This window comes from Salmo salar, chromosome ssa13 (assembly GCF_905237065.1).
Source record: "Salmo salar chromosome ssa13, Ssal_v3.1, whole genome shotgun sequence".
Taxonomy (NCBI): domain Eukaryota; kingdom Metazoa; phylum Chordata; class Actinopteri; order Salmoniformes; family Salmonidae; genus Salmo; species Salmo salar.
In genome coordinates, this window is record NC_059454.1 from 13,983,530 (window position 1) to 14,008,915 (window position 25,386).

Consider the following 25,386-nt stretch of genomic DNA (forward strand, 5'->3'; position numbering starts at 1 on the left):
AAAGAGAAACCCTGGAATGAGTAGGTGTGTCCAAACTTTTGACAGTGGTTCTATGACGATACAAACTTGACACACCTGTATTTGGGGAGTATCTCCCATTCTTCTCTGCAGATGCTCTCAAGCTCTGTCAGGTTGTATGGGGAGCGTTGCTGCACAGCTATTTTCAGGTCTCTCCAGAGATGTTCGATCGGATTCAAGTCTGGGCTCTGGCTGGGCCACTCAAGGACTTTCAGAGACTTGACCCAAAGCCACTCCTGCGTTGTCTTGGCTGTGTGCTTAGGGTCGTTGTCCTGTTGGAAGGGGAACCTTCGCCCCAGTCTGAGGTCCTGAGCGCTCCCGAGCAGGTTTTCATCAAGGATCTCTCTGTACTTTGCTCCGTTCATCTTTGCCTCGATCTTGACTAGTTTCCCAGTCCCTGCTGCTGAAAAACATCCCCCCAGCATGATGCTGCCACCACCATGGCTTCACCTTAGGGAGGGTGCCAGGTTTCCTCCATAAGTGACACTTGGCATTCAGGCCAAAGAGTTCAAACTTGGTTTCATCAGACCAGAGAATCTTGTTTCTTATGGTCTGGGAGTCTTTAGGTGCCTTTTGGCAAACTCTGTGTGGGCTGTCATGTGCCTTTTACTGAGGAGTGGCATCTGTCTGGCCACTCTACCACAAAGGCCTGATTGGTGGAGTGTTGCAGAGATGATTGCACTTCTGGAAGGTTCTCCCATCTCCACAGAGGAAATCTAGAGCTCTGTCAGAGTGACCATCACCTCCCTGACCAAGGCCCTTCTTCCCTGATTGCTCAGTTTTGGCTGCCGGCCAACTCTAGGCAGGCTTGGTGGTTCCAAACTTCTTCCATTCAAGAATGATGGAGGCCACTGTGTTCTTGGGGACCTTCAATGCTGCAGAAATGTTTTGGTACCCTTCCCCAGATCTGTGCCTCGACACAATCCTGTCTCGGAGCTCTACGGACAATTCCTTCCACCTCATGGCTTGGTTTTTGCTCTGACATGCACTGTCCACTGTGGGACTTTATATAGACAGGTGTGTGACTTTCCAAATCATGTCCAATAAATTGGATTTACCACAGATGGACTCCATTGAAGTTGTAGAAACATCTCAAGGATGATCAATGGATACAGGATGCACCTGAGCTCAATTTCAAGTCTCATAGCAAAGGGGCTGAATACTTATGTAAATAAGGTATTCTGTTTTTTATTTGTAATAAATTTGCTAAAATGTTTAAAAACCTGTTTTCTCTTTGTCATTATGGAGTATTGTGTGTAGATTGCTGAGGATTTTTATATATTTTTTAAACCATTTTAGAATAAGGCTGTAACGTAACAAAATGGGGAAAAAGTCAAGGGGTCTGAATACTTTCCAAGGGCACTGTGTGTGTGTAATATATATATATATATAGAGAGAGAGAGAGAGAGAGAGAGAGAGAGAGAGAGAGAGAGAGAGAGAGATACACATACACACACACACACACACACACACACAGTTACAAAAGAATGTGGACACCCCTTAAAATTTGTGGTTTCGGATATTTCAGCCACACCCATTGCTGACAGGTGTATAAAAACCGAGCACACAGCCACACAATCTCCATAGACAAACATTGGCAGTGGAATGGCCTTACTGAAGAGCTCATTAACTTTCAACATGGCACTGTCATAGCATGCCATGCTAGAGCTGCCCCGGTCAACTGTAAGTGCTGTTATTTGAAGTGGAAACGTGTAGGAGCCACAATGGCTCAGCCGCAAAATGGCAGGTCACACAAGCTCACACAACGGGACCGCTGAGTGCGGAAGTACATAGCGTGTAAAAATCATCTGTCCTCGGTTGCAACACTCACTACCGAGTTCCAAACTGTCTCTAGAAGTAACGTCAGCACAAGAACTGTTCGTCATGAATGGGGTTCCATGGCCGAGCAACCGCATGCAAGCCTGAGATCCCCATGCGCAATGCCAATCGTCGGCTGGAGTGGTGTAAAGATCGCCGCCATTGGACTCTGGAGCAGTGGAAACGCGTTCTCTGGAGTGATGAATTATGCTTCACCATCTGGTAGTCTGACGGACGAATCTGGGTTTGGCGGATGCCAGGAGAACGCTACCTGCCCCAATGCATAGTGCCAACTGTAAAGTTTGGTGGAGGAGGAATAATGATCTGGGGCTGTTTTCATGGTTCAGTCTAGGCCCCTTAGTTCCAGTGAAGGGAAATCTTAATGCTACAGCATACAATGACATTCCAGATGATTCTGTGCTTCCAAGTTTGTGGCAACAGTTTGGGGAAGGCATGACAATGCCTCCATGCACAAAGTGAGGTCCTTACAGAAATGGTTTGTCGAGATCAGGGTGGAAGAACTTGACTGGCCTGCACAGAGCCCTGCAATGTTCCAACATCTAGTGGAAAGCCTTCCCAGAAGAGTGGAGGATGATGTTGCAGAAAAGGCACTAACTCCATATTAATGCCCCTGATTTTAGAATGAGATGTTCGACAAGCAGGTGTCCACATACTTTTGGTCATGCAGTATATATGTGAGAACATGTCTATTCGTGGTAACAGGTTCTTGCGGTGTCACTTCCAGGAAACTACAGAGATGAATTATCAGTCTTCTTACAGGTCCCTCAAATGGTATAGGGGTTTATCTGGTATTGGGGTTTATCTATGTCCATACATGCTTTCCGTTGCATATAATCCACACTTTTGTAGTAATACACAGCATATATAAAACATGTGAACAAAATCATGTAAAATGACAAGCCTATTCATTGATGGTCATTCTGTCAACTACAGTATATATAAGTGGATTCTAATGTTAGAATGCTTTGCAAAAATGGAACGCCTGTTAAACTAGTCTTTTCCTAGTATTTTCCATTAGTCATCCTAACACGACATAACAGTGCACACGATTTGGTCATCTAATACTTTGGCAGATTCCTCAATCACAACATTTACCACTTTCCTGTACAGCATGCCATTGATGTGGTGGACTGTTTGCACATCATTGATTTCACCAAGCAGAAGCACTACCAATTAATGCATCTCGTCTGTTATGGAAAATCAACAAAACTGGGCCTTTGTCACAGCCAAAGGCCTCCCCATTACACAAATCAACAGAACTGGGCCTTTCTCACATCCCAGCCTGGTCTCATAGACTAGACATAACATAGATAAAAGTAAATCCGGGACAGTGAAATGAGTATGATGTGATATGTTTGGTATGGTTACATAAGAATGATGGTTACTTAACCTTTTCCCTTTGTGAGTTCCAAATATCATTAACGGTCGTCAGTGTGAGTTTATTTTTTTATGTGCGTGATGTCAGAATGTGATTGTTACGCAACATGTACAGTTAACCCGCACTACCCTCAAACCAAGGCACGCTGCCTGCTAATTATCTAAAGGCTATGTTTCAACTTCTCAATTTGTAATTATTTTCTAACAACAGTTTGAATTGAGGTATGTTCCGCCTCCTCATTAGTTTGCATAGAAGTTGCCCATTTCACTGTTGCGGACAATTTATGTTTGAGGCTTTACTTAACTGGACAACACGAGAGCCCAAGCACTTCCCCAGATCAAGTATGCAGACATTTTCGCATCTCTATTCAGAACCCTTTTAGCAAACCCTTCCCATATCACAAACTTTTTCCCCCTGACACATTTTCTGTCTGGCACCTGTGGTGGAAGAATCCAAATTAGTTGTGTAACATAGATAATTAAGATGTCTTATCTGCATAATATGCTTATGTGATATACTTGTTATTAGAATGTATCCCTTTGGACTCTGGTATGGTAGTTGCACTTCTTCCCTCAGCTGGGGCTCAGTCACCTGGGGCCCAGAGAGGGGAGAGGTCAGGCTTGTCTTTCACATGTCCCTGGTGCTATGCAGAATATCAGAAAGGGAAGAGGACAGGAGGGAACATTGTCTTCATACGTGAATGTGTCTTTACCTACTCTTAAACCATGTGAAGGGATGGCGTGATTAATGGGGAACCAATTACTTGTCTCCACAATGTCTGTGCACCAGTCACTCCCTCCTTTGGCATTGGGGGATGTGTGTGGTAGTGTCTGGAACCATTGTATGTAATCTCTGATGTTGCACTTGTCCTGGAATAGTGTATGACCTAGAGGCTCACTCCCCTCAGTGAGCTTGTCCAGGAGTGTGGTCAAGAAGGGGTTTTACTTGAGATGGGAGTATCTGGAGTTGACAATTGATTTATGCCATTGGTCGAGTTGGTGGTTTTGTGCTATGAGTACCAGGAACGAGATCGTAACCTCGTCTTAGGGGCCAAACTGAACGATAATATATAGTGAATGCTATCTGGCTACGGGATATTCCTTTCTCATTTAAAAAGTCTCACCTTGTGACCCATTCCAAACATCTGTTGTTTGTTATGTAGACTAGGGGGTGGATCTTTGCTATAAAAGATCTCAGTAGCCTTTGTGTTGGCGCTCTCAACAGATCATCAGAGATGGTGATTCGTCGACCAGCCATCACTATTGCAAAGCTCTCACTATTAAATATTTAGTTTAAGTATAACTCTGACTTGTGTGATAAGCTTGTCTCTCCTCATTTTATGGTAAAGAAATGAACCACCACACACCCGCATTGCCTTCATTGTTGTTTTCCTTACAAATAATAACTTTAGACATGTGTGCATATATCATGTTGTCATTTCTACTGTAGCGCACTGTATGTATGTATGACGCATCATGTATTTTCTGTTTTATTCAAATTTTTCAAGTACTGGTGGCACATCATGAATTCAGATTTTTGCATAGATTGTAATAGACACATATGATGTGTGTAAAATACTTTTTTTAAGGTTTTATGGTGCTTTGAAGACAACTGGGAACTCGGAAAAAACACAAGGTCAAATCATGATGTCAGTGATCTTCAAGTTGGATAGTCGGAGCTCTAGAAAGAGGCCCGAGTTCCCAAGTTGGAATTCCCAGTTGGATGACAGTTCAAAAATTCCCAGTTGTCTTGAATGCACTAAAGTCAGAAGTCTGAGATTTCCAAGTCCCCAGCTCCCAGTTCCCAGTTGTTTTGAACACACTAAAGTCAGAAGTCTGAGATTTCCGAGTTCCCAGCTCCCAGTTCCCAGTTGTTTTGAACACAGCATCAGATTGTAACTATGGTACCTCAGTGTTGCTAGCTCAGACCCCCCCTTCCTGGGGTTTTATTTGTATATATTTTTTATTTTATTTAGCTTATAGACTTCTCCTTTGTTTGCCCCCCATATATTGATAAATCCCCCACCATAGTAGTATTTCCCCCCCACAAATTAAATGAACCCTGCCACCAAAAGTGGTTTCATCCATATCTGGCAATCTTGTTTAGCTTCCGCTCTACAGTTAGGCTAGGGCAGTTAGGCTAGGCAAATCACCATATTTGGGGTGATGATCTGTGAGGTGATAACATTTTATTTGCTTTGTGATTTGTCAAAAACTGTAAACAACTTGTCAAGTCATGCGCTTCGGTTCTTGTATTCACTGTAACAAGTACATCAGAGATTTGTAATATGCTGAAAAGTGGCCAAACTAAGTTAATATTTTTCAGGTAATGGGCCATCTTTAACTTTGTTTATTTGCGTCTTATAGTGAATGGCGTTCTGGGATTAGGGAGTTCTCGTTTGCCAAACATAAACAAACATGGCTGCCACCATAAAGAATGTAGCTGCTGTTAGTTTAGCTGACACGCATCTCTTTTCTAAACAATATTACATTTCTTCCTTGTGCTCACCAGAGATGTGGTACATTGTTACGGATACAAGTGTGTATCCTGTGTTTCTTTTCTCTCCTTCTCCTCCTCACAGGTGACAATCATCACTCCCCGATCAGTCATCAACCAGTCCCCAATCAGAAGACACCTGCTCCTCTTCCCTCACCCAATCACAGTCCCTTTCCCTTGGTTTAAAACCCCAGTCAGTTGCAATCTCTCGCTAGCTCATTCTCACTCTGTGATCAATCTTTGTGTTCATTCTCTCAATCTCTCTCTGTGTCCCCCTCTCTCTATCGCAGTATTGATCTCTTTTGTTTTTGCAACTACATGTCACATTTGTCCGGTAATCCTGTGAGTGTTGTTTGACTGTTTGTTTGGTGGGAAAAGGGGGTACCAAGACAAGTCGCCCATGGGCATACATTACCCGTAGGAATACTTTGTCTAGGTACCCTAGTTAGAACTGGGCGGACCACCCAATGTATTTTTGGTTAGTTAGCTAGATGTTGTGGAAATAGGCTAGTCTAGCTTAGGGGTGTTTTTGATTATTGTTTCTTTGCTTGGGTCCAGCTCAGCCCCTTTTCTCACACCCCATTACCGTGTGTTTAGCAATAAACCTTTAGAGTTTGACGGTAGATTTCAGTTGTCTGTGGTTTTTGTTCTCATTGTTACTCATCACTATTATAATTTGCATGATTTATGTTACGGGTCTCGTATCCATCCCCCCCTAGACTGCAGGGCCAAAGGGATTCGTAACATACATATTAAACAAGTCTAGCTGTCAGGTCGCTAACTTATGTTTTGTTTTATGTCAGCGAAACCTATTATTTAGACTGGTTTATGGAATGAGTTTGGCTGTGGATGTGTTCTGTGTGATGCTTGGATGATGAAGTTCACATTATCTTTTACAATAAAAAGTGAAATTGAGGAATAAAGTTGTGAAGACCTTTATTTCCCATCAGTACAAAACACTGTTTAGATTCTTTTCAGACAACAATGCTGTTTAGACACGTTTGTTGCATCATACTTTCTGTTGCTACTGTTCCAATCACATATTTACGATGGCACACCCTTTTAGCTAACCCTTCCCATAACCCTAACTTTAACCCTTCCCATAACCCTAACCTAAACCCTTTAACCTAACTACTAAACTTAACCCCCACCTAGCTAGATGCATGATTCTCGTAAAAACTTTTAACATATTGTACGTTTTGTAAATTTGTAACATATAATACGAATTGTAATTCGGAACATATTATACAAAATGGGTGCTGGACATCCACAAATAAATACATATCATACTAAATGGAGTGTCTCGATTTGTGTATAGAATAATACGAAATGCTCTGACACCAGGTTGCACAGCCACTGGCCTCCCCATTACACCAATCAAAAGGCACGTGTGATGAGTTAAAGAAACATTTCACAGCAGTTTGCTCCACCTACTTTGTCCATGGCCAACAAAGCTGTCTATGAAAATCACAGCAACTGGCCATGGCAGGCTATTGATGTCAGAGCTGTTGTTTTGAATATCAAGTGAAAGAGGTTAGCTGGTTGACATTTCAGCAGTTAGTTCCACAAACTGCAGGGTCTTAGTTAATTGCATTTTAATTTAGCTATTAATTGTAGTGTAATTAAATGCAATAAAATAAATAATTTTAACATTGTTTTATCCATCCAATATTTAGATATTGGTATGTACTCTGTTCTATTTCTGTTTATATGCAACCTATTTTCCCCCTTTTTCGTGATATCCAATTGGTAGTTACATTCTTGTTCCATCGCTATGACTCCCATACGGACTCGGGAGAGGCTAAGGTCGAGAGCAGTGCGTCCTCCGAAACACAACCCCGCCAAGCCGCACTGCTTCTTGATTTAACTTGGAAGCCAGCCGCAGCCGAAGGAAACACCGTACACCTGACGACCATGTCATCATGCATGCACCCGGCCCACCACATGAGTCGCTAGAGCGCGATGACACAAGGACATCGCGGCTGGCCAAACCCTCCCCTAACCCGGACGACGCTGGGCCAATTGTAAGCCACCTCATTGGTCTTCCGGTCGCTGCCGGCTGCGGCACAGCCTGGGATCGAACCAGGATCTGCCTGTATCTTTTTTAATCATGCATCCCTACCCTTACAAGAGCCCCCTGCTAGAGTGGGAGGCTGGGTGTGATGTTTACATATAACACTAGAATCACCAGTTAAAAATGAATCCCGCTGGGTATAGCCTCAGTCCTGGGACCTCAATGGGCACGGAATACCTTCTGGCAGCACATGTAATGCTCTGAAGGTTAACACATCCATGGTTACGGGATACTGTTGTACTGCATGTCTCTCCCGTAAAGGGACAACATATATCAGTACTCTCATAAGAAATACCATAGCTGGCCATAGGAATCTTTTTTTTGTAGATATAACAGGCTGTGTGTCACAGAATCATTTTTGTTTGCCTGAGAGAATGTGACGTGATGGTAAATGGCTTTTTATGCTGTGTATCAAACTATAGCTGTTCAAAAACATACAGTTTAATACACAACACCAAAGCAATCTCCTATGTCTTCAGCACCTGGTCAGTCCGTGTTTACAGTAGATTATATTACAGTCTAACTAAGATTCATTTATTGTCCTTTTTCACAGTATTGTCAACTCTTACCTACAGTATGTGCATGTCCCTCAACTGTTTTCACTTCTCTAAACTGTAATATTTTTGGAGCATTGTAAACCTAAAAAATATGTAGGAAAACCATATACTATATAATTACCATCATTTGAATAATTTCATAATGTGAAATGTATAAACACGACAGGATCAATAAAGGCAATAATTCGATCTCATTACAAAACAACACTATACTGACATCACAGTATATGTTATTATAGCAGTGCATTTTCATTTTTGGCAAAAGTGAATTACATAATAAAAACAATCGGACACTTTAATCACATAATCAGGGCCAGCATTCTTAATTATATATTTTATACTTATATTTTCTCATCATCATCTCAAATGTTAAAATTTTTTAAGTCGACTGATTTTAACTTTACACTTGATATTACATTTTTTTCCCTATTGATAATATTCTTAAATTCCAGTCACCAAATCCCAAACATGATTTCATAGATAAAACAAAACACTAAACAAACATGTTTAAACGAATAAAAGACAGACAAGCTCTTAACTACTACATTCATACTTTATAAACCTTAACATCAAACAACTTCTAAAGGAAGAAAAATACTATTATTGATGTAAGATCAGAAAAATTACTTCCAGAAACCTTTTACTGAGAAGTTGAAGATAAGAATAAAAACATAATTTTTTGCACAATGCTATTGTAATTAAAAATACAAATGTTTAAAATGTTACATTTATAAATGGTAAAAAAAGTACAATAAAAAGGTTGTAAAACAGCTGTTGGCTATGAGCTTTGATGCATACACTAAAAGCAGTTCATTTTGCAGGTCTTCGTGGAAGGAAATATCACATTTCAAGATCATGTTTCATGAATACATGTGTTGTGGTGAGACAGACACTATTGATTCCGTTCTGTGTCAATCAGTTCTGTTTTACAGGCCATGGCACAACAAACTAATCAAAACAGATGATTTGAAAAGCAATATCAAATATTAGACAAAAAAAAGTCAAGAAATTTGAATAATTGTATCTTTACATATGAAAAAGAAATACTGATATTATATGAAGGTATGTGAGTTTTTTTACGCAGGCAGCTTTTCCCCTCCAACTTTGGGATCCTAAAGACCAATGAGAATCAAATTGACAGACATACTGGGTTATTTAATACCCTTCAGACAACATTTGATGTGGTAATATGTGTTTTTTTCTATTTTGTAAAATTCAACCAACCATACAGTAGTAATTTTACATGACATGATTAAAGTTACAAATTACTGGCTAATTCCTTCATAAAGTAGAAACAATGATGTATATCATTCAATGATGCATGGTGCCGATATAAACCATGTCATCAAAACACCATAATCACCTCTCATAGTTCTGTTTGACAACAGATCATGTCAAGCCTCCATGTTGCCCACTTCTAGCCATCAGGCTCCAGGTAATCCTCGTCATCATGGATCGCCAGGCCCTTGGGCTTGGGTCTCTCATGGACCTCTGCAATCTCCTCTCTGGTCTCAGCTGGCGTGATCATTGACACCACATCATCGTAGCTCTCCTGTTGATCTTCCTCCACCTCGTAGGTAACATGTTCTGTAAAAAATGTATTACAGAGCAGCACATGAAGAATATTATAATCTAAGCTATTTAGCAGACGCTTTTTATCCAAAGCGACTTGTAGTCATGCATGCATACATTTTTCGTATGGGTGGCCCCAGTGGGAAACAAACCCAAGACCCTCAGTGTTGTAAACACCATTCTCTACCGACGGAGCCACACAGGACCAAAGACACAACACATTCATGTATGTAACTGAGCTGGACCTTTATATTACCGTGGGTAGCAGAAGGTCCAGCACCTGGGACTGGGCTACTAGTTCCATCTTCTCCACTGGATAATGGTTGAGCTGGGACATTCACCTCCTCAGCAATGTCGTCATAAGACAGGGAAGACGCAGCACTTCGCCGGCCATTCTCCTTGTCTCCGCCACTCTCTGATTCTGTAGGAACGGAGATACAGAGAGGGATGTGATGGTACAGCAACGCAGCACTGCATTTTACCAGGACAGCTACAGTGATCCATTCTCCACCCCTGATCATTACAGTAGTTATCTCTTCTGTTGTCTACAGTGATCCATTCTCTACCCCTGATCATTACAGTAGTTATCTCTTCTGTTGTCTACAGTGATCCATTCTCCACCCCTGATCATTACAGTAGTTCTCTCTTCTGTTGTCTACAGTGATCCATTCTCTACCCCTGATCATTACAGTAGTTATCCCTTCTATTGTCTACAGTGCCTTCGGAAAGTATTCAGACCCCTTGACTTTTTCCAAATTTTGTTACATTACAGCCATATTCTAAAATTCATTAAATTGTTTTTTTTCCTCATCAATCTACACACAATACCCCATAATGACAAAGCAAAAACAGGTTTTTAGAAATTTTAGCAAAATTATTACAAATAAAAAACTGAAATATCACATTTACTTAAGTATTCAGACCCTTTACTCAGTACTTTGTTGAAGCACCTTTGGCAGCGATTACAGCATCGAGTCCTCTTCTTCAGTATGATGCTACAAGCTTGGCAAACCTGTATTTGAGGAGTTTCTCCCATTCTTCTCTGCAGATCCTCTCAAGCTCTTTCAGGTTGGATGGGGAGGTCCGCTGCACAGCTATTTTTAGGTCTCTCCAGAGGTGTTCAATCGGGTTAAAGTCCGGGCTCTGGCTGGCCACTCAAGGACCTTCAGAGACCTGTCCCGAATCCACTCCTACGTTGTCTTGGCTGTGTGCTTAGGGTTGTTGTCCTGTTGGAAGGTGGACCTTCACCCCAGTCTGAGGTCCTGAGTGCTCTGTAGCAGGTTTTCATCAAGGATCTCTCTTGTCTTTGCTATATTCATCTACCACTGAAAAACATCCCCACAGCATGATGCTGCCACTACCATGCTTCACCGTAGGGATGGTGCCAGGTTTCCTCCAGACGTGATGCTTGGCATTCAGGTCAAAGAATTCAATCTTGGTTTCATCAGACCAGAGAATCTTGTTTCTCATGATCTGAGAGTCTAAGCAATCGGTGCCTTTTGGCAAACTCCAAGCGGGCTGTCATGTGACTTTTATTGAGGAGTGGCTTCCCTCTGGCTACTCTACCATAAAGGCCTGATTGGTGGAGTGCTGCAGAGATGGTTGTCCTTCTGGAAGGTTCTCCCATCTCCACAGAGGAACTATAGAGCTCTGTCAGAGTCACCATCGGGTTCTTGGTCACCTCCCTGACCAAGGCCCTTCTCCCCCGATTGTTCAGTTTGGCCGGGCGGCCAGCTCTAGGAAGAGTCTTGGTGGTTCCAAACTTCTTCCATTTAAGAATGATGAAGGCCACAGTGTTCTTGGGGACCTTCAATGCTGCAGAAATTTGTTGGTACCCTTCCATAGATCTGTGCCTCAACACAATCCTGTCTCGGAGCTCTACGGACAATTCCATCGACCTCATGGTTTGGTTTTTGCACTGACATGCACTGTCAACTGTGGGCCCTTATATATACACGGGTGTGTGTCTTTCCAAATCATGTCCAATCAATTGGATTTACCACAGTTTCAAGTAGAAACACCTCAAGGATGATCAGTGGAAACAGGATGCACCTGAGCTCAATTTTGTGTCTCATAGCAAAGGGTCTGAATACTTATGTAAATAAGGTATTTCTGTTTTTAAAGTTGAATAATTTTGCAAATATTACTAAAAACCTGTTTTTGCTTTGTCATTATGGGGTATTGTGTGTAGATTGCCGAGTCATTTTTAGAATAAGGCTGCAACGTAACAAAATGTGGAAGAAGTCAAGGGGTCTGTAAATTTCCGAAGGCACTGTATCTGCTACACTAAGCACTGAATATAAATACTATATAATGTTTTGTTGATATATATATATTTACATATATAGTTTTATTAATGAAAATTCGAATAATTTAATGGATGACAGGCATGTTTGTGGAGTTGTTTTAACAAAAAGGGCTGGACTCACCGTGGCGATTCAAATCTCTCATTTCCAATGGTCCGAATAGCTCACTTCCGTTGGTCTCTACGTCCTCATAGTCTCCACTCTCAAAAGCAGACTCTTTTCTCATTGAGAATCTCGCTGGATCCAGAATATTACACAAATGAAAACATTTTCAGTCTCTCCAAAGCATACATATTAAGAACATTTATTTAAATGCATTCGAGTTGTTGTTTTCACATATTCCATAACATTTGATTCAATGTCACTTGTTGTTTCTAGTTTAGACCATGCTGTCAAAGTGCTCACTGAATGCCCTCTAGTGGTGGCTCAATTGTACAAATGCATTTATAATGTGTTTAGGACATAGAGATAGATAGAGGACTCATCACGGATGTAACCTATTTTAGCATGAACATTGCCATTGAGGGCTCCACCATTTTAAAGTAGTCAACTGGGTGGGGATTCCTATAAATTGGGAGCAATCAGCCAATGAAGAAGAAGAAAATTGACTACTTCGCTGCCCATGCGTCACAGACGCAATAATGGCAAAGATAAAAAGATGAGTCTTATATCTATGGTTTAGGATCTATACCACCTTAGGATAATTTCCTAATTGTGACAGAACTAAACAGATACACAAATTATTACAAAGGCGTCCTTCAATTTGGCTATTTTACTGTAAGTGGCTTTAGTTGGTAAATCGCTACAGTATTATTATCAGCCGTTGAAATTGCACTTACACTTGAACCTGGTTACAAATCGTCTTCGCAGGAAGAGACAGAGGGCAACGACCATGACCAGAGACAACAGTCCGAGGGAAAGACCAACATACAAGTTGATGGGGGTCGGGGGAATGGAGTCTTTGATTGGATAACCTGAAATCATATTACATGATTGGGGAGAAATTTTATAATTTAAGACATAGACTGTACACATTTTGTCAATCGAAGATTTTAGGGAAAGAGTGTTTTGAGTTTTACTAAGATGGCAAAAGCAACTCTGAGAGAAATCGTTTTGCCATTCTATAGCTAGATAGAGCCCCACAGTCAGCAACATATCTGAAAACAAGGTTACCTCCCACATCACACTATAGCTACTTACAACCTGAAACATTGGAAATTAGCACTTTACATTTACGTTATTAAGCAGACGCTCTTATCCAGAGCGACTTACAAATTGACTTTGAACAACTAATGGTGGTGTGATTGTTGCAGTACCTGCACAGTAGATTACACCAGTTTTTTTACATTCATTCTTCTTGATGACGCAATGCTGTAACTTGCGATTCTCAGGGGAACATTGGAGAGATATCTCTGGTATTGTTTGTTCTTTTTCCTCTTCTGACTGTTCAATCTCATCCCGTCGTAAACCTATAGGAGAGCTACATCCTAGCTCCTTGCAAAGTAAAACACCTTCTTTTCCGAACACATTCGGTTGACATACCGACTTCCAGGTGCCTCGATAAAATATCTTAATTTCCCCTCCACATTTCTGAGTTGAATTGAATTTCACACCACCTGAAAAATAAATGATAAAGCTACACAACTTACTGCACTGTTAACCTCTGTTATGGAAACATCACTACTGCATTAACTACACGATTAGTTATCGCTTGTCATCTACACGTCTTCAAAGTTAATATTGAACTCTTACCTGCACAGGACACAGAAACCAATCCACTACCACACTTTCCTCTTCTTGTTTTGCACTGCCCGAGTTTGGACTCTGAGCCAATGCAGCTGACGAAATGTGCATCACCTTGACTTCCTTTGTCGATTTTTTCGAATGAGATGATGTTGCTACACCGCTGCTCTTGACATACTATTTTGGAGTGACTGTCATCCCAGTTATCATAACACACTGGCAAGTTATTTAACCTCACCTGCCCATAGCAGTTACCTGGTTCTCCCAGGCTTGCTATGAGATCATCTATGGGGAAACATAGGTGTAAGAATATATAGGCCTCTCAGTCCTTCAGCAGTAACATCACTAATCTTGGCAACTTAGATAGCACAACATTTATATGGTATTATAAACTGGGTGGTTTGAGCCTGTACTATGACAAAATATTTATTTTTGCTGCTCTAATTAAGTTGATAACCAGTTTATAATAGCAATAAGGCTCCTCAGGGGTTTGTGTTATACGGCCAGTATACCACGGCTAAGGGTTGTGTACAGGCACTCCTCAATGCGTCGTGCATAAGAACAGCCCTTAGCTGTGGTATATTGGCCATATACCGCACCCCCTCGGGCATTATTGCTTAAATATACAGTACATTCAGGAAAATATTAGGTACATCCCAATCATATCTCCCTACTCCATGTTGGAAGTTTCATTATTTTCCTTTCAAATCAGTGAAGGCAGGTGAACAAGTGCACACTTTGGAATGAAGGGGAGATATTTGGGACATCACCCCTGTGTTCATAGATATAGGATGTCACGTGGGGCCTAAGGCTCATTGTGTATATGTTTCTATAGTGACTAATGTTGTCATTTTGGAATAAAGATATGCAGAGGCAAAAATCATACCATTATCAGTGAGAGTATTTGGAATTATTTGTCTTGTACAATTATTTGATCAGTATCTTACCTTGGCACTGTAAGTAGATCGACTGGTTTTGAGAGGGCCTGTCGTTTAGTTCACAGTCCCAGATGCTGTTTGTCTCCCCTTTACAGCTGTACTTCTTCCCCCAAAAGAGATCATGATAATCTGCCTTTTCCTTAGCAGTATGTTTTATGTAGGCTCCACAGCCCAAGTCTTTGCACAAAACCTTGCTCTCTGTCTCAGTCCAACCATCGCTGCTGACAGCCCGTCTGTCTGCTTCACTGTACACGAACACGTAGCCTTCACAAGCCCCGTTCCCTAGCTTCAACACCATTCTCCTCCATTCTGTGGAAATAACACAAGGCACAGTGAAGGTTGGGTCAAGTTAAACACAGCAAACAATGTGCAGCAGGTAGCCTAGGAGTTAAGAGCGTTGGGCCAGTAACCGAAAGGTTGCTGGTTCAAATCCTAGAGCTTACTAGTTGAAAAATGTGTGGATTTGCCCTTGAGCAAGATACTTGATCCAAATTGCTCTGCATAAGTGTATCTGCTAAATGACTAAACTGCAAAGATAAGTGAGGAAACCCTCAGGCAAATACAGTTTTAAGAATGCAAGGGCCCCAAACTATACTTTTTACAAAAAGACAAACGAGTTATTGTGTACATAATGACTTTCATATGAAGATTGTAAATAGTAAAAAAAAGTATAGCTATTATTATAAACTTTACACAATATATTCTCTCATTTTGACTCCGGTGTTGAAAACATAGAAACAAACAAAATACCAGAGCATTGGAGACCACCGAGGACACAGTGTTGGTTGTTGGTCTTAGAACCTGTAACTGTGCACTCTGCCGAAGAATTGCTGTTTGCACCACATGTGAGGTCTGACACAACAGCACCACTGTTTGCAGATGAAGGGCCAAAGAACGAGAGAGGTTGGACACCATGTCCACAACCCTGCTCTCGGCAGATAGTGTTTTGGACATCTTGTTTCGTTAGGGCAGTCTTACAGACAGGCATCCAACTTCCTTGGTAGAACATCTGCACGTTGCCCGAGCATCTCTCTCTATGCTCCATTAGCCTGGCCTTGACACTTCCTGCATTGGAACAATAACATCAAATTAAAAACAATCATGCATTAGCAAAATAATGTGAGAATAAAATGACAAAAATATGGATTTAATGGAAAACAGGGACTGTTACATGATATTACCTGAGCAAACAACATAGGCTGGCTTGTCCTGACAGTTAGACTGGTCAAGGTTTTTGACCATGTTGCACTGACTGATGTTCTTTGTATGCTGGGTATTGTGCAAACTGCTGATGGTGATTTTGTCTAAAGCTGATGGTGATTTTATCAGGTTGGACAGAGGAAAGATGGCTGATCCACAATCCAAGTCTTTACACAACATGTCAGACTTATTATCCGTCCAGGCATCCTCACAAACACCTCCACACGCTCCGTTGAGGCACACATCCACCTTTCCCCAGCATTCCCCCTCGTCTTTAGTGGAAACTTTCAGGCTTACTGTTTTACTACCTGTCAGGGCAAAGCCCGAGATAAGGAGGAACACCATGAAGACCTACTATTAGTATTATTATCAAATTATTTCATCACCTTTTATCATCATATACAGTTATTCTCCTTCGAAAAACAAAATAATCAACCATTATAAATAAAGAGAGAGAGAGAGAGAGGAATGGGATGGAATGGGATGCGATGGAATGGAATGGGACGCGATGGAATGGGACGCGATGGAATGGGATGGAATGGAATGGGTTGCGATGGAATGGGACGTGATGGAATGGAATGGAATGGGACGCGATGGAATGGGACGCGATGGAATGGGATGGAATGGAATGGGATGCGATGGAATGGGACGTGATGGAATGGAATGGAATGGGACGCGATGGAATGGGACGCGATGGAATGGAATGGGACGCGATGGAATGGGACGCGATGGAATGGGACGCGATGGAATCGAATGGGATGGAATGGGACGCGATGGAATGGAATGGGATGGAATGGGACGCGATGGAATGGGACGCGATGGAATGGGATGGAATGGGATGGAATGGGATGGAATGGAATGGGATGGAGTGGGACGCGATGGAATGGGATGGAATGGGATGGGATGGAGTGGGACGCGATGGAATGGGATGGAGTGGGATGGAGTGGAGTGGGACGCGATGGAATGGGATATCACATTTTTTGTCAATAGAATGCTGTGTACCTGAGCAGACGACAGAGACTGTACTGTGGTTTGACAGACGCTCACTCTGCTCGCAGTCAAAAAGGGATTTTTTCCTTTCCAGGCAGTTGTAAGTGTATTTCCACAAATCAGTGGTTCCACTAGTGGATTCAAAGGTAAATGAGGTAGCATCCCCACAGTCCATCTGTTGACACACCACCATGGCAGTTTGACGATCAAAAGTGGCGTTGGACCCAGACAGCCAGTAATTCTTCCCAGCTTGCTCTATGCCCACCTTGCCAGAGCAGTCCCCCATCAGAAACACCACCGCATGCTCTAAACAATCAGAAGAGAGGCAGGGGAAAGGTTCCACAAATCAGTAAAACACATGTAATCCTAAACAAACCATATTAAACTGCAGCATCAAAGCAGAAAATAGTTATATTTGGGTAAAAGTGTACCTATGATTAAAACAAACTTTCCATAACAAACTGTAAAGTTTAATATGCATATCTTTTTTGTACAAAAAGGAAAAAAACAGATACCTTGGCAGATTAACATCTTGTTTTTATCCTGTTCTTGTTGTCGTTTGTTGGTTGACTTGATACAGTTAGAGATAGATTTAGAGTCACTAGTACAGGTCACCTCATTGTTCAATACTTGACTCGTTCCTTGAATGAAGGAATCAGTATCAGCCAAAGCATCACCACAAATCATTTGATTGCAGAACACTTTGGAGTTTTCATCATTCCAGTTGCTTGCACGGACGCTCTTCCACACCCCTTCATACTGAATCTCTACTCTTCCAGCACACCTCCCAGGGCCATCTGACAAACGCACTTTCACACTACCTGGAGAACAATGTCAGGGGAAAAGAGTATGAAAAACGATTGATATTATTCCAAGTATTAATAAACCTACAACTTAGCACATTACAAATGCAAAAATGTGAAAATTATAAACCAATGAGAAAGAAGAAGAAACCTGCAGACTGCTCTTACTAGCATCACTGCTCCTAGAGGGCCTTGAGGCCGATACGTCAAGCTAAATAAAGAGCAGTGATACTAGCAAGAGCAGTGTGTGGCCTTCTTCTTCTTTTCTCATCTTATTCGGCTGTTACCATGCACCTGCTACTAAGATAGCTCAGATGTGCAATTGCCTTTTGAAGATTAGAAACCAAAAATCTACTTCTTTAGATATAGCATTTGAAATTAACAAAATAGTGGTAATAGTTTTCCACATATTTTTCATGTTGTTGTAATTCTATAATCAACGCTGAAAACAATCCTACTGCTCTCAAGTTTTCTGTGTTGTGTAATGTATAGTACCTGAGCAGATGACACTGGCTTTCTTGCATAAGGTTGGGTTCTTATAATGCTTGGCCAGACAGTGCCACAGTGAAGCCTCAGAGTCTTTGCAATCTACTCGGTCATGCTTTCCAACTTCCTGGAGTTTACTCCCATAGCTGACTGACACAACCTCTCCACAACCCAACTCTCGGCACACGACTCGTCCATCCTTCTCATCCCAACTAGTAGAACACACAGCCTCCAGGGTACCAGAGTGGTTGATGTGTACTGACCCAAAACAAGGATTGACATTCTGGCTTTGGTCATCTTTCAACAGGGATATGTTGACTTTGTCTGAAACACATTGAACAATAATTCTCAAAAACTTCTAGAAAGATATTATTTTCTTTTTCCCATGCACATTGCTTTAGACCAACAAACAAAAACATGCAGTATTTGGATATCAAATAAATTAAAGAAATACAATAAATGCCTTTTACTCTGATAGTCTTTTCCCTTTTTAAGATTGCCTTTTTAAAGCTTTACTCATGATTCAAAACCTTAGAACATTTGTGATTTTTGTCTAGAGAACACTGTGCGCTGTCTCAAAGAATGAAAAATTGACCTCTTAGAGAGCTTTACCTGTACAATTCAGTGAGATGTTTTTGGAACTGTCACAGACCATGTTTTCCTGACTGTGACTTTTGCCACACAACATGTGTGAGCACAGATCATCACTTGATTTGTTCAGCTTGTATTGGCTTTGGCATACAGGTTTCCAAACACCTTCATCCTCTTCCACTTCCAACTGTCCAGAACAGACATTGCTTCCACCTTGAAGACGAAAGTTGTGATGATCTGTTGGACATAAATCATACATTTTTTTTGTAATTACACCTACAAAGGTAACAGTAAACGTTCCACTTTTATAAAATGAGTTGACATAGACAGTATATCTTGTTAAATTAGTCAAAATCAGAAGGGGATCATAGTGCACAGGCAGATACCAAAATCGGAACTTTGATACATATACATTGACATTTGAGTCATTTAGCATCTTCAAACAGCTAGGTGGGACAACCACATATCACAGTCACAGTATAAGAATATTTTGAAGATAAATGCACAACGCGGAGGATGAGATGACTGGGATTAACGATCAACAGGAGTTGGTTTTCAGTTCAACATCTGTTAGAATCTGTGTGCTGTCAGTCCTGAACTCAGAGCCACGTGTGCTACGTTCTGTACATTGAGTCTGGGGCAGGATACTTGGTATTTGGCCATTGGCCAATTGTCCTGCAAGGACTTCTGATTGGTCAACCCCAGACTAGGGTGGAGGGTTATAAATGGCATCCTGTTCCTTTGTTCTGTGGAGAAAAGCTGAGGACAGGGGAGACTGACCATCTACCTCCCAGCATAACATCTTGATTTGTCCTTCTCAAATAAACCTATTTTTCTCCCCCTCATTTGCTTTGGAGTTTGTGTTATTGAAGAATAAATAGCTAACAACAGTAAGTACACTTTCCTCAATAAAGTAGTTATCAGAGTCAAAGCTAGAAATGAGGGGGGGTGGAGGGGAATCAAGTGCAAGTGTTGGTTCAGGACACCAGAGGTGACAGAACGAAGTGCTAGGATTGGGGTGTAAAGTTTGAGCATAGCCTAAAGGTAGGGGGGGGGGGCATTTCCCCTTGCTGCTCTGTAGGCAAGCACCATGGTCTTGTAGTTGATGGGAGCTTCGACTGGATGTTAGCCACATAGCTAGAATTCGTAACATATCATACGTTTGGTAAATTTGTAACATATAATACAAATTGTAATTCGTAACATATCATCATGTGATGAATATCCACAAATTAATACATACCGTATGAAACGTAAGATATCACACTAAACGGAGTGTCACAGAGTTTACGTACAGAATAATACGAAATGCTGTGAGACCAGGTTGTTCCACTAAGACCTCCACTAACTGTACATACAGTTCCACTAACTGTAACTACTCAGTGGGCATAGAACTGCAAAACCTTATGAATGTAACCCCAAAAGTGAAGTGTGAAATCTGCAAACAGTTAGGCACTAAAGCACCTTAATGCATCACACATACAGCGTAAGAATTATATGAAACAATTGTGATTAGAGCATAAGATAGTGGTTGTAAGATCAATGACTGTTAGCAGTGAATGTGGTGAGGTGAATATGAAATACTTGCCTGAGCAAATCACGGAGACAGGTTCTGTACATGACTCTTCAGTCGTGGTTATACATTGCCAGATATGTTTCAGATGCTCTACGTTGCTGCACTGTATAGTTTGGAGGCTGACAACTTTCTCAGTTTGTGAGAACGTTCCGGCTGCTGGGAGACGCTTAGATTGGCCACATTTGAGATGTTCACACACAAGATCAGCCTGCTTTTTATCTGAGCCAGAGGTAAAGAACAGACATTATGACCCAAGGGTGAAATTGTGGTGTCGATATTGGGGAAGATGAACAGTAGACGAGGGTCCCGGGTATCTCCCCGGAATTGGTTTTGACAATTAAAACACATTTTCGCAATTTTCTGCAATTCTGCAAATGCCCCTAACCCCCCAAAAATAAAATACAATTTTGTCTATGTTAAGACCATCACTAAAGGATTGTTTTCACTGCTCACACAGTCTAGCCATACTTCTTGAAATACATTTTCTAAAATAAAGGAGAAGAAATATCTTCAAATGAAACAACCTGGATAATTGACACATTTGTAGTTTTGCTATTCACTACCTAAAACAAAATCTGGATAGTGATTGCTTGCAGAACCTAATTAAGCATATAAAGTAAGTTCTAATGAAAGTTAATTGTTATGAAATGATATAAAGCATAATTAGATTGTACATTTAAAAAAAATTACATGGGTCCCAAATTTTAAAGTAATTTATAATAACACAAAATAAAATCAGCCTAAAATGATTCATTCATATTTCACCCATGCGAATGGTAAAACTAAAACTAAAAAGTATAGTATTTATTGTTACTATCAGAAATCAAGTTAACAAGATGTAGCTCTTACCCCAGTTCAGACTACAAAAGTAGCCCATTTTGTTGGCCTTCTCCATTGATGTTGTTTTGTACCTGAGAGTTCCAGCACATCTGAACCCAGGCAAACTCTCAAGATCAAGCTGAATCTTCTCTGATGACAATGTTAAAAAGGACTTGTGAGGCTCAAAATGTCATTCAAATGCTTCATTTTGTGTTTAACTTATGGAATTAAATATCGCAAATACAACACAAAATAAAATCCATATTTTCAATATTCGAGTTGACAGTCAGATGATGTAAAAAGTCATTTTGCTAAATATCAAAGTTAGTAACACAACTTTTTTTATATTGATATTTGGTATAGCATATAGGCATCGGCCATTGTGACAAAGAAAATATTGAGGTGTCAGTATTAGCCAACAATTAACATAAGTAAATTACCAAACAGCCAAAGAACAACAAAATACATTGTTACAAGGGGGAGGAAAGGGGGAAGAAAGAATGTCTGTCAATGTAGTAAAATATCCAACCTGATAGAGTTACCAATACACAACAGCAAATGTGTATAACTCAAAAGAACACTTACCCGAACATGTGATTTTTTTGACTGTATCCTTGGTATAAGAACTTCTGTTCCACCCTGGAAACATGCAGTTCCATAGATACTTCTCATTTCCATTGCATTCCACCTCGTTCATCCATGTGGTAGGCCTAGCCTTTGTCAACAGAATGTCTTTAGAGCTCATGGATGTCCCACAGCCGATGCTCTTGCAGATGACCTCCTCATTATTCAACCGCCATTTCTGGTCACCAACAATACCCCATATCTTATCATGGAAGACTTCAACATAGCCCTCACATGGACCATCCCCACCCTGCAGGATCAACCTGTCCGCCACTGCACAGTAAAATAGATATTATTCTAATAACCAGACCTGTGGTTTATATACATGTGTAGATTATCTTTTATTTAAATACAAATGTTCTGTATATTTTAGTATGTTTTAATAATGAGGCCTAAATCAACTACTTCTATTGGAAGTATTTGAAGATATTTTGCAATAATATTTGAAAGTATTTTCAAATACTTATTTCTAATACTATTTTCAAAAACCTAGGTTAAATGCTTGGGAATGTATTTGAGTCAGTGTCTTTGTATGCCAATACTTTCCAAGTCTATTTCCAAAGTTAATTCCAATATTCAACTACTTGTCTCTTAAAATAAACATCTGAATACTTACTTTGAAATGTATTTTAAAGTAATTGAGATATTTGAACCCAGGTCGGCTATTAGGTTACTGTAATTGGGGAAATCTCGGAGTGAAATCCTCATTTACTAGCTATTTAATGGTGGGGATATTACCAAAAAATGTTAGCCCCAATTTTTGAATGTAATAGAAATATGGCACAATATTCATAATCTGATATGATAGAGGAGTATACTCAGTTTGGCTCTACAGTACGTATTTTTTGTATTATTCTTCAAAAGACAAAACTGCTTGTTTGATTGCTTGTTAAAAGCATCTAGGACAGGTTAAGATTAGACAACAAAAAAAAGCTTTTAAACCAAAATCCAGGACAATAATTGTACAAATATTAATAACATACGTTTAGAAATCATACAAAATAATTGATTTACTCATTTAGAACTAGGCCTAATGCAGGCACATCTGTATGATCTATAATTAACAAATACATTGTAGGCCTATGAAGGGATACTGTATGTATTGTTGGACAATTTACTTCCAGTGTTAACATCTTATAGAAATAATTCAGTTATAGCTAAATATATTGTCACCCTTGCACTTTTCTTAAATATATTTTTTCTAAAATAAGTTGAAATTGTGTCAAGAACTGCAACGCCGCTGGGTTTTTCCCGCTCAACAGTTTCCCGCCGTGTGTTTCAAGAATGTCCCACCACCCAAACGACATCCAGCCAACTTGATACAACTGTGGAAAGCATTGGAGTCAACGTGGGCCAGCATCCCTGTGGAACGCTTTTGACACCTTGTAGAGCCCATGCCCCCGACGAATTGAGGCTGTTCTTAGGGAAAAAAGGGGTGCAACTCAAAATTAGGAAGGTGTTCCTAATATTTTGTACATTCACTGTATGTAGAACCTAGTGTTGTGCTGGAGATATTGAAAATTAGGTTGAAAAGCGGTGAAAATGACCCTAGAGAGATATTACCACCCAAGGCTGCAAATAGGCTATTGAGGAGGCTTATTATGCTTAATCAATAACAATGCACTAAATCACAGACTGGGCACATCATGAAACACATTGAGGCAAACATTTCAGACAGTAGCCCAGTCGCAAAATATAACTCAATTGATTGAACATTACATGTATTTCAATATGATTGAAATAGCCTATATACGCCCATGTAGCCTACGTATCTTTTAATGCCGTCATCTCAATTTTTCATTTGAAGCTTCATTTTATTCTTCACTTATTTGTAACGATTGCAAATACTTTGGCAACTTTGTATTTGTAGTCAACTTCGTTCTGAAATTATCGGCAGTCACCGTCACACAGACGGAGAAACATCTGGATTCTATGTTTAGCGGAGATCTTCTGTGAATAAAGTGATGCAGAAGGGCAAAAAAAAAGCATCTAACGACGCACTTTGGCTGCTCTACGAATGGTCTGGAGCACTAGTAGATGTGTAAAGGTTTTTAAGAACCACGTTACTAACGAAGGCTTTGGGAAACACCTCGGCTACTAAAGATACATCGTAAGAAGGTTCTAACGATGATCTTAACACTACGAACGCTCTCGGAAACGAGGCCCTGAAGGCCCTTGTGTCTCTTTCAGCATTGGGGTATTCCTATGTAAACCAACTTATTGGAGCATTCCAAGAAAATAACACCCTCCCTACAATCAAACATGGAGGAGGTTTGATAATGCTGTGTGGTTGCTTTGCTGCTTCTGATTCCCGGGGGCAAGGCATCATGAAATCAGCAGATTATCAAGGTGTTTTGGAGTCCAATGTTTAACACAGTGTCCAATAACTGGATCTCCACCAAAGGTTGTGGGTCTTCCAGAGGGACAATGACACCAAGCACACATCATAAAGCACCCAAGAATGGTTCAAAAAAAGAAACGCTCTTCTAGAGTGACCAGCATTGAGTCCAGATCTGAATCCCTGTTCTGAAAAAAGCAGTTGGTGGAATGCACCCCTCAAATATTGCAGAATTGGAGCAGTTTGCAGCTGAAGAGTGGGCCAAAGTTCCAGCAGATAGGTGCAGCAAGCTCATTGATGGCTACAAGAAGTGTTTGTCAGTAGTTATCATGGCCATACAACCAAGTATTAGTTTTCTCCATAAAAAAAATGCTAATTTAAGTTTAAAAAAACAAAATTTGTTCTACAACGTTGAAAATTCAGCAACAATGTGTGGAGACCAAAAGTTTTTTTCAATTTCAACTGAATTTAGAAGAAATAGGAAATTGTTTAAGAAAAGTGCAAGGGTACCAATATATTTGTCCGGAACTGTAAATGCGTGGAGGGAAATTGTTTCAGTTATATTATCTATAACGCACGCCAAGAAGGCTACATATCCCTTATATAAAATACATTTACTATCCTATTGACTTCCATTATTAATCAAAGTTTCTACTTGCCTTGAGTGGAGGACAGGTGTGGGGATGATGCATACCAGAGCAGTAGCAGGAACCACATAGTCACAACAGAACCAAAAAATGAGGCAGAGAAAAACTACCTTGGTTTATAAGGAAGGGTTGCATTTCCTTAAACTTTAAATACAGGTCATCTTTGTCACCACACCTAGAAAACGCCATACAATGTAGCTCCAATAATCCCACTATTTGTTACATTACTGTATTCCGAGTTTAAGAAATTACACACTTTGATAAAGCTATATTATATTTTACAGAGTCATTTTAAATTGACAAATAAAGTTACATTTTACTGTAGGTGTCCATTGTAAATGAAGAGGCCTTGCATATTGACACAAAGTAGCCATCCACACTTAGATAAACC

General features: G+C 40.5%; 1 protein-coding gene across 1 annotated transcript; it reads right to left on the reverse strand.

The window, feature by feature from the left end:
- Positions 1 to 8,636: 8,636 nt before the first annotated feature.
- On the reverse strand, positions 8,637 to 25,096 carry LOC106566489 (scavenger receptor cysteine-rich type 1 protein M130). The gene is made up of 18 exons (XM_014134562.2): positions 25,008 to 25,096; positions 21,972 to 22,283; positions 21,417 to 21,536; positions 20,580 to 20,786; positions 19,013 to 19,228; positions 18,410 to 18,724; positions 17,627 to 17,932; positions 17,124 to 17,417; positions 16,103 to 16,429; positions 15,672 to 15,986; positions 14,931 to 15,230; positions 13,993 to 14,268; positions 13,557 to 13,856; positions 13,080 to 13,214; positions 12,364 to 12,477; positions 10,191 to 10,355; positions 9,726 to 9,949; positions 8,637 to 9,474 (listed from the first exon to the last, which is right to left on the reverse strand). The coding sequence occupies exons 1-17, from the start codon at positions 25,063 to 25,065 to the stop codon at positions 9,780 to 9,782; spliced, it is 3,930 nt and encodes a 1,309-aa protein (XP_013990037.2). The 5' UTR covers positions 25,066 to 25,096; the 3' UTR covers positions 8,637 to 9,474; positions 9,726 to 9,779.
- Positions 25,097 to 25,386: the final 290 nt, after the last annotated feature.